The sequence below is a fragment of the Pimephales promelas genome, chromosome 19 (assembly GCF_988280905.1).
Source record: "Pimephales promelas chromosome 19, fPimPro1.hap1.1, whole genome shotgun sequence".
Classification (NCBI taxonomy): Eukaryota; Metazoa; Chordata; class Actinopteri; order Cypriniformes; family Leuciscidae; genus Pimephales; species Pimephales promelas.
The window spans coordinates 30,047,683-30,058,147 of NC_142787.1; the positions used below are offsets into that span (position 1 = coordinate 30,047,683).

Genomic DNA, 10,465 nt, shown 5'->3' on the forward strand with positions numbered 1-10,465 from the left:
CATCAAACAAGGATGCATTTATTTTTGCATTTATTTTTTTTTTTTGTTTATGCATTTATACATTTGGGGCACTTTTATCCAGAGAAACACATTGCATTCAAGGTATTAATTTATATATGCATTTATTTATGTATAATGAGTGTAAGGACAGGGTTCATTGCTTAGTTTATTACATCAAATTGGTCCAAAACGATGTGTATTTAAATAAATTCCCTAACACTTAAGTCATTTATGAAAATATGTATTTTTGCACTGCTATAAAATGCATACGGCATTGTTTCCTTTTTTTCTTCTTTTTTTTTATTAAACAGTCAGACATGCATACAAACAACATCGGTTCTTACTTGTTGCATTTAAATGTTTTGAATAATGACTCCCAAAACTATCGTATAGCTTTAAAAGAATGCAACCGCCTTTTTTTTTTATATACTCTTAAGTATATAACACCGACGCCTGGCACTAGACACAAGTTTGATTTTCTTTGTCTTACATGGATCAACTGTTAGTCTCTAAATATGTTGCGGATCACACAGTTCCAAAAGCCAACTAGAGTCAACGGAGCAGAACTGCAAGAAAATAGGCCCACAGACGCTCAACAATGGCCTGACTATGGCCGACTGTAAGCTTTGTGTAGTACGACCTTAAGACCAGACTAGCCAGTGCATCCTACTAATATAGTCAATCAAAATGGATGGACACAGCCTGTAAATTAAAGATCAATTCCACATCATTTGATAAATGACACACTTGAAATCAGAACCACATAACCACTGCAGAGGTGGCACTCACCAGAGGTTTAAAATGCAAACTCTCAAAACAGCTGCAAACACTTTCCATAATCATTACTAATGTGAAAACGTGGCTTTTTCCGCCTCACTCTCACAGTCCCAAAGGGCAAAGAGGGTGGGAGAGTGGAAGTGGACTTCTGGAAGTTATTAAAGACAGTCAAGTGGTGCTGGATGATGAGCAGGTGGGCAACATGCATTTCGCTGGAACGTGGAAGCAGGTGGTCTGGAAATACAACGTAGCTGATTCACAATCATTTGAAGAGTCAGAGAGAGCCAACATCACATCTGATCCAAATCAATGACTTCAGCAAAAACTGGCAACAAGGAAATCAATCCCGCTCAGCTGCGTCACTTTCAGGATTTGTGGGTGGCGTGGTCGTTCCAACGGACCAGTTTGACTTAATAGAAGAGCAAATTCAATCTGTAAACACTTTCAAAAACAAAACCTCAAAAGTAATTCAGACTATTCAGATGGAGGCAAATGCTGCACATATGGTTTTGATGACTGAAAGATGGATCTAACTGTGTGGCAGCTGGCAAGGATTAATGTTAAGTTGCTTAACCAGCACTATTCCATAAAAAGCCACACTTAAATTCCTCTTCCAGCTTCCTTACATCATGTATTTGTACGTTGAGCAGGGCTGTGTGGATACAATATTTGGGTCTTATTAATAAAACACGCGCATAATGAATAAGTAAATCGTGCATGAATCATGAAATAAGCATGTGAATTTGTCATCTAATTCAATCCATACAAACGTTTTTATATACAATTTATAAACTCTCTCTGCTCATATTTTATAAATAAGACCTATTAATCTTTGTATTGTGATCATATTTCTAAAACAACTCATTAATGTTATCTTTGTTGTATACATTTTATGTATTTATAAAGCACAATTAGTGAACAAGTATAGGCTTAGGTCTATAACAGTTTTTTTTAAAATGCTAGAGTTAGGTAACTGTAATTTAAAGGTGAGATGATGCTACTTAAGTTCTTTGTTTCTCACATCAAGTTGTTTGGTTCTCAAATCAAATTCGATTTGATTTGTACTGACCTGCATTTTATTAATTCATCAAAAAGTTGACAAATTTCATGATATTCCGCTTTATACAGTAAATTCTGTTTTTATGACTGGTGTTCTGCATCACGGAAATCACAAGGCTCTATTATATTGAGATATTTTGCAACTTCCATGTAGTAATTTATTGCTTCTTCGGCATAGTCAGCTGCTGCCTTAACTTTGAGAGACAAAAACTTTCAATGCCTTCAGCTTTCTGCGTTGAGGTCTGCCGGACTCGTGACTCCCAACAAGTCAGATGTGCGGGGACATAAGTTTAGTCTACAGAGTTGCAAGTTCCGACAGATGTGGCTGCGTTAGAGACAAATATAGCGCATTTCAAAATAAAATTATTTTATCGGCAAATCGGTTTTGAAAATGGCCGATACCGAGTGATCATTGTTTATTTTCAACAAAAAGACTTAAAACATATTTTACAAGGTAATTATTTTTGACAGAAGTTTTTTTTTTTTGGGTGTAGCACCATCTGACAATTTACAACATAACATTTCTGGTCATAAATGGTCAAATTATCCGATTTTTTTTAGAGACTTTATAACCTTTTGTAAATAAGTAAAAAAAGTCAACCTAATAAATGCTAATGTTCAAAATCCAAATCACCAATCAGGCATTCAAGAAGCAAATTCACTAGTGTGACCACAAATCGGTTGCTTCAATGCCAAGTAAGAGTTCACGACAGCGGGAATGGCAATCAATGCGACTCAAACATGTAGAGAGAACGCTGCAAAGTTGGCGTAAGATTACAAGGAAAATCTCAGGCAACTGAATAATGAATGATGTGGGTTTATGCAGGCAAGCGGCCTGTAGAGCAGTCACACACACGAATACATTCCAGACACACGTACGGTGCTGTGTACTGTGCTGCACATATTTTACTGGAATATTCAATATGCAGGAAAGACAAAAGCAGAAGAGGCAGGCTTTCTTTCGCACAAAGAGAAAGGGGCACAGACAGGCGTAGGGGCGTCTTGCCATCCTTTGCATCCGCAGCCTCTTTGTTCTATGGGCCTGCCGAGATTTACTCTCCACTTCTTTTATTCCCTCCTTTGCTGTTCTTCGCTAAAAATGAATGGGTGTACTTGCACATTCACTGTGGAGCATATGGCCTGCAAAAAAAACCAAAAAAAAACCCACAACAAACTCAAGACGCCTCGCATGAAAGCTCTCTGAGTGGTTTCAGCTTTCCTGCTCCGCCACCTCAGACTAAAAAGACTACCTATAGCTTCTGAGGGAAGCAAAGGTCTGGTTAAAGCTTTACGATGGAGATGAGGACGCTGGCGGTTTATAATAAGTATGATGGAGAGGGAACGAAAGCGCCAGCTAAGAGATGAAAAGCGTGATACCCGGACAAGGGAAAGTTAGAGAAAGAAGTCCCAAGAGATGAGTGAATTATGGAGACGGGTGATTCTGAGTTGAGGCTACCACTGGATTCACTCAACAGCAAACAAATATATATATATACACACACACACAAAGCTCATCGGCCTGTTACAGGAAGCTAGTTGAACAAACTTTAAGATTCAGAGTTGGTTTCAGAGTTGGAGACCAAACCAAACAAATCCAAGCCAAGTTCACAATGCTTGCAATAAACGTTCTTGGTCAACTCCGGGTTTGATCTGCAGAGTTTGATTCACTTCTCTGCTGAAGATTAAGAGATAGCATGAATTGAAACAATGCATGAAAAAAAAAAACACTGTGGCTTCCATAAATGTTTTTAAAAGAAAGCCGAAGGAAAATATATCTGACTATATTAATGCAAGTGATCCAGCTGAACTTATAATTAACCATTTAGATGGGTTCACAGAGCTTAAAAAGAAAACACGGACGTTCAGCAATTTTTTTTAATTGTGTATGCATTTAAATTAAAAGTTGAATATTCAAAATAGAATTGCTTTTGTGTAAAGCATTAAATTATCAGACTGATCTCATGAAGTAGCGCATGTATGACACGCCAATTCATATTTCCATTTTTGGTGTGCCATCAAGACGCATAATCGCTTTTAAGCGCGTTTATGAACGCCGTTGACTTAACGTTATTACTGTATATATAAATATATGACTTACCTCAACCCCGTCCCTAAACCTAACCGTCACTGGGGTTAATGGCATTTATGAGTGTTCCCTTACCATCCTAGAAAAAAAAAAAAAAGATCGCTCCCCAGTTGTAGATCTACATTTTGCTTCGTTTCGCGCGGACATTTGACGGAGTGGCGTGTATGTTTACGCAAAAGTCATGATGTCATGTTGAAATTATCTAAAATGCATTCACTGTGAACTGAAGTGATTTAACTCGCAGGCTTTGACATCCGAGACATTCTAATTGAAATTGTTATTTTGAAATTGTAAAGTTATTTAACGAAAATAGCTCTCGCAGATCCGCACCAAGATGTTGATACATTGTGATTCGTCTCAAATATATTTACCACACCTTATTTGACCAAACTGGCTAACATAAACGGGAGACTAATTGTTGATCAATCTCACTTATGATTCCATGGAATTTTCCAGCTATTGATGATTATGTACTAAAAGTTTCCAGTGACATCCACATCAATGAAGAATATTTTAGTATTCAGAAGAACACATTTAACGCAGACAACCTGGACATTCACACTCACATAACCTACAACAAGCTATTTCAAAATCACATTTAGTAGAATAGTACAGTAAATTTGCTATTAGACTATTCTATTATTATACAAACTAGACAAAGAAACAAAACCATATGTGATGATGAATTATATTGGGCAATTGAAAGTAAGAAACCAATCTCACACCTTTGGCTCAACTTTAACTTTCCTAGAAGTGCTGATGCTGACGTTAAATTGAAGACTTTGTTAAAATTCAACAGAAGCAGAGCAAATAACTTTAAAATAGGGTTTGGACAAAGTCCTTTCTCAACAAGAAGAATGGTTTCCACTGTAGTGTGTGCCAGGTGCAAACCGCAAGCTTGTTGCCCCTTTAGGTGTCAGCTAACTCTAACTTAGACAGCGCAGTAAACACAACACAAGAAATACAAAGTTGGAATAATCGTATATTTTTAATTGCTATTGCAGTTATCATAATCAAGTCCATGCGGTGTGTCATGACTTGGCATGCAAAAGGAAAATTAACATGGCATTTCACTCTTTCTGTTGGAAATATGCTGGACAGTTTAGTCTAGGGTGGATTTAAGCCTAATTTATGATTCTCATCTGTAGGTTGTTGAAATGTTGGTGGATTACCAAAACAAGTCATTGAGGTTATGCATCACTCCAAACCATCTCCCAGCAGCCAAACAACGGATCATCTCCATTTCGCCAAAATTCAATCTCTGGAGTCCCATAACAGAGGGACACAAAGGGACTTCCCTAAACAACATGTTCATACCATGCAATTTAAGGCTGGAATACACACTACACGACTGGAAATCGGAACAGATTGTAAATCATTGGACATGACCGACCATTTTTCTACATGATCAGTAACCAGCCGGTCAGTCTCATTTCTTCATGGACGGTCCGTTTTGTTGCCAGCGAGATACAATAACGTCAGCTGCGCATTCTCACTCTCTTCTCTCCAACGGCGAAGTGACACAAACCCGCCTCCTGTCACTCACTCATCTCATTCGCTCCGGTTAAATAGCCTAGGGCTTGTATTGCGCATAATTTGACTAATTGCCATTATAATAATAAGTTTAGTTACTATCTCTGGCCAAACTATTTATAAATGGCGGGGTTATTCCGGATATTCGCGTGCAATGATGACAGTGAATGGTGACGATTCTCTCTGACCAATCAGCAGTCGGCATTGTTTTCACGTCACATTCACTATGCTAAACCGCAACATTATGTTTCGCCACAAACAATTCCACACAATTCAACAAAAGCTGCCAGCACCTGTACCAATTTATTTATCAATGTGGTTCCACTGCAAGGACATACAAAACAGTCAAACCCAACATTACACAATGAATGACAATGAAAAGGCCAACTATATCAATATCCACCTTCTTTCAGCTGAATTCATGCATGCCTAAAAGATCCCTTCAGCGCTTGGCATCCATTACATTACAGGAACTTGACTGCGGGGCTTGTTTGTGCAACAGACACCCAGAAGAACAGTCAGGGAGTCAGAAAAATGATGAGTAGAATAACACTTTAAGCAGTTCTTACAGTAACAGAAAGCATTACACATTAGAGATGCACCAATGTTTCGGATGCAGATTTTTAATCAATTTAGAAACAGCAATGCTCCACTAAATGGGGCAAACTGACAAGAAAGAACACAGTTAAAATGTTCCTTGATACCTTGGATTAGGAAATGTATTCTCAATGAGTTAAAAAGTAATTCTCATGGGTTCGTTTTCACCAACTATTGTGGTTTTTTACCTTTGGACTTAAAACAATCAAATCATTGTTTCTGGGTAGGTCATGGGAATGTCACAACAAAAAACTTAAGACAAACTTCCAGAGACCATTTTTGTCTGTTTTTTGTTTTTGTTTGAGACCTCCACAGCAATTCACCAAAAGGCCACGTTAATAAAAACAATACGAAGCTATAAGATACAGCTATTGTTTGGTCTTTAAATGATATAATGATGTTACCAGCAGATAAATAGTCATATAGGAAAAATGTACACCAGGGTCAAGATATCACATTGGTAGCAGGTAACATTTTGCAGACAAAGTAAAGCATCCTATTGCTGGTTAGTCAAGCAACAGGATGCTCTATATATAACATTATTGTTGGAAACTTTCTTATGTTATACAGACAAATAATGTCTGTCAGTCAATCTAGTTTTAGTTGTGACCATCAATAAAGCACATGCATGCTCTAACTTTTTGAGAACTTGAGAAAAGCCATGCAGTTTTTCATTGGGTTTAGCTGGTCTAATATTGACTAATTATGATGTTTCTCATTAATTTGCACCATAAATAGAGAACATCACTTGCAGAGTAAAAGACTGAATTAAAGCTCATTCATTTTCAGGTGAAGAGCACAGACGGATCAAAACAAGGCCCACAGGTCATTCGGCGTTGTATTTTAGGGTTGACAGCTGAGCTGAATCGTCAAGTTTGTAATTAAAAATACAACAACAACAAAAATATTAAAGTGTGTTGTGATGTTAAGGTAGAGCGATACCGTTATCCATTCACCACCACATGAAATTAGCATGGTGCCTTTAGCTAAGCTAATAGGCTAATTAGCTAGCATGTATAACGGGCCAGCGAACCGTCTAAATGTATAACATTTGAACAACACAAACTCCATCATTATATACAGACACACCACACACACAAAAAAAACATTTTTGACAATTGGACATATGCCGTCAAAGACCGTCCAAGCTCATTTGCTGCTGACTAAAGAGATGTTTTAGCGGTAAAGCTACCACTGTTGGCAAGAAAAAAATTATAGATAAGAAGAATGTATTTGATAAAGACAAAGTAGTGGACAGTCTAACAAGTCAACATTTTAAAGCGTTATATGAAGGTAAACGCGCCTATTGTGCTCCAAAATGCTTCACACTCCTGTCATGCCCAGAGATGATGCCTAAGTAGGCAGCTGAGCTCACTAGGGTTTGGAACACAGCCCAGAGAAGAGGGAAAGACAAGCGTGTGTGGATTTAATAGAAGAACAGGCTTCAACGGGAAGGGGTCATAAATAGGTTTAAAATTGTGAAATAAGACCCAGACTACTGTTATATTAACCGTGTGCTGCTCGTGATCAGCTGAGGGTGTGACGTCACGGGATCCGCACCTTCATAAGTAACGGGCCTCCGCATCGACACACAAGAATCTTTAGAAAGCAAAAGCCCGGGCATACTCACGCTTTATCCACCAACTCCCTGACTTTCCACATATTCAACATCTCGGCGCTTTAGCAGGGGCTCTCCGCCTCAATATCTCGTCGTCCAGTCCGCACTAAAACACAGGTGGACTCGGATATCTGTTACCGATAATAACAGAATCCCTCAGCCCCTTCCGCCTCTCCAGCGCTAATCGACACAGCAGCAGCAGCACAGTGGAGCGGACGGTTACTACGGTGACGCGTATTGTGCGTCAGGATGGAGAGGACGCGGGCATGACGTCAGATGTGGTCATCATGGGAAATGTAGTTTTTCGAAGAAACGCAAAGCACTTGTTTTGTTAATCACCGAAAGGGCCATGAAATGCCGTTTTAGATTTTTATTCTAGGTTTCTCCAGGTTAGTTAATCCATTTGGCAGAAACAGATAAGGTATATTCTTTATTTCTTAAGACTTTGAAGATTTTAAATTGAACTTTGCATGGCTGCACTTTATAATGGTGGTAACCCAACTGAAAACACAACTTAACACTTTTTGACTTTGTCAATTTGTGTAAATCTACTTAGGGTTTAGAGAATCCCCCCCCCCCCCACACACACACACACACACACACACATTAATTAACCACATGTCTAGTACAATTATGTGGTTTTGTTTTATTAATACAATGTATACTTTTTTCTTGATTTACCCTGAAAGAATGGAAGTGAACAACATGTGACAACATGCCCCATAAGTGGGGTACATTGTAACATAACCATATAACAGCTTAAAATGCTATCTAATCAAACCAAGTCAAACCAAAATATTTTCTTAATAAAATACAATTATTAACTCTTTCATATAAAATAATGGCATTTTTTAATAATTAAAAATATACTAATGTTTGATGATAACTAATGGTGATTAAAATAATATCAAATTTGTCTAATTTTAAATAAACACAAAAAATAGACATGAAAAATTAATTTAAGTAAAAATGTACTTTTGCTATGGTTAAATAAATGTTCAGTGATATCTTACAAAGATTTTTGCTAATTTTTTTCTCTGTATAGTGTTGAAATAGTAACTAGTAAATACAACAAGTTAAGTATTTAAAACAAGAGTGTTACCCCGCGTTACTTTGTGCCCCTATCGGTGGAATTTTACAAAAGCCTTGCGTCATCATCCTCAGACTGTCCTGTTGTCTTTGTGTGTTAAGATTGAAGATTGTGTTCAGCAGAGGCTAAATGTCAAATCCTAAATGGCTGCTGCCTGACCAAATAATTCACTTAATCAAAGTTTATATTCATTTGAGAACGTTTTGCACCATCCCTAGCTACTGTGTAACTATTTTGGTAACAATTTGACCAACAACCTATTGGAGTCTGAAAGCTAGGTTTTTAGGAAATTTTAAATGGTGGAAAAAATTATAGGTGGAAATGAAATCAGAGATATACATTTTGTAGTGCAGTGGTTGACTCAAGGATATTCTGGGTATTCCAAAGTTATGATCAAAAATGCTAATTATTTTATTTTAGAGCCATAGAGTCAGGCGAGTGTGTGTCTGTGCACAATTGGGAACATCTTGGCAATTTGATGGTCTCTTTGATTTACAGTCTCTGACACCAATACAGTTTTAGGGCAGAACAATTTTGTGGAAGAACATTGTTTTGGTTGTGCTTTGTGTGGGTGAATTGGTGTCTCCTACTGCTCATAAAACATTCACTACTAGGCTTGGAAGATATAACCAGTTTAAATGGAAATGATCTCAGTCTGACTCGCCACGTTTCTTCCTTGAAAATAAATTCTAGCACAGATCTGCAACAATCATAATGAAATGACCCTTAACAATAGAATGAAATCTGTTAGATAGCTACATATGGCCTTTCTCACCTGTTGAGTTACAAACGCCACACGGTTGAACAAGGTCAAGAAATAATAATAATAATTATATATATATATATATATATATATATATATTGTGTGTGCGGACAAACACAAAATGATCCACACAATTAGTAGAGAATGCGATAAATGATCAGTGAGATTGTCCAAAGTTTACAAAACGTAAGTATTTTGTGTAAGTTATGCAAGTATTTTAATTAAAATAGAATTCACAAAAGCATATGTAATTTGGAAAAAAAAAGTAAACAAGGTCCACCACTAACCCGACCCATAAACATACAAAACTTATTAAATTGTATGAATTCAAATAAATTAGTCATCAATTTGCCAACATAGTTATGAATTTCCAATGAAATTGTGTTGAACTCTGTTTGTTTTTCTTTAATTATTTACATATTTTCCCGCGGCTTCATGTCTACGGCCAAATCCACATACCGCCATCCACTTTTGCATGATAATCGCTTTCATAGATTAATAGATATATTTGATTATATTTATCACAGAGTTTGTGAATTGCAAGCATTTTGCTAAAATCAGCAGTTGAGCAATTGAGTTTGAAGTTGCAGATAGTCTTTCAACTTCTGACTCTAGAAAGTGGGACAAAGCTCCCCAAATGTCTCCGTCAAAACTTAATGGACATTTCCAGTACACCCTTCAACAAGAGCACGCCTATCAACAGCAGTCAAAAGCAACATCCACGCATTCAGAAAACACTGTGATCCTTCATAGCCCAAATATAAAATGGCAGAAAGGAGCCATCCTTGAAAGTCTGTTAATCCTGCAGCACTTTGGCATCCCGATTCCATCACGCTCGTCTTTGTGATGGACAGCGGACATCTGTGAAGGTTAGGCCACCCGTTTCCTGATGTCGTCTCCAATTCAGGGTCCATTTCTCAAGAGTCTGTGTCATATTGCCTC

At 37.5% G+C, this 10,465-nt stretch overlaps 1 protein-coding gene across 2 annotated transcripts in view; it reads right to left on the reverse strand.

Annotated features, from left to right (window-relative positions):
- The window catches only part of clint1b (clathrin interactor 1b), a 28,915-nt gene extending 21,019 nt beyond the window's left edge, over positions 1 to 7,896 (reverse strand). Inside the window, exon 1 of one of the 2 annotated variants that reach the window (XM_039677054.2) lies at positions 7,683 to 7,896. In XM_039677054.2, the coding sequence (XP_039532988.2) occupies positions 7,683 to 7,723 (41 nt within the window). In that variant the 5' untranslated portion in view covers positions 7,724 to 7,896. The remainder of the gene's footprint in view (positions 1 to 7,682) is intronic. The other variant, XM_039677057.2, reaches the window with a different exon arrangement.
- Between the last annotated feature and the right edge of the window lie 2,569 nt (positions 7,897 to 10,465).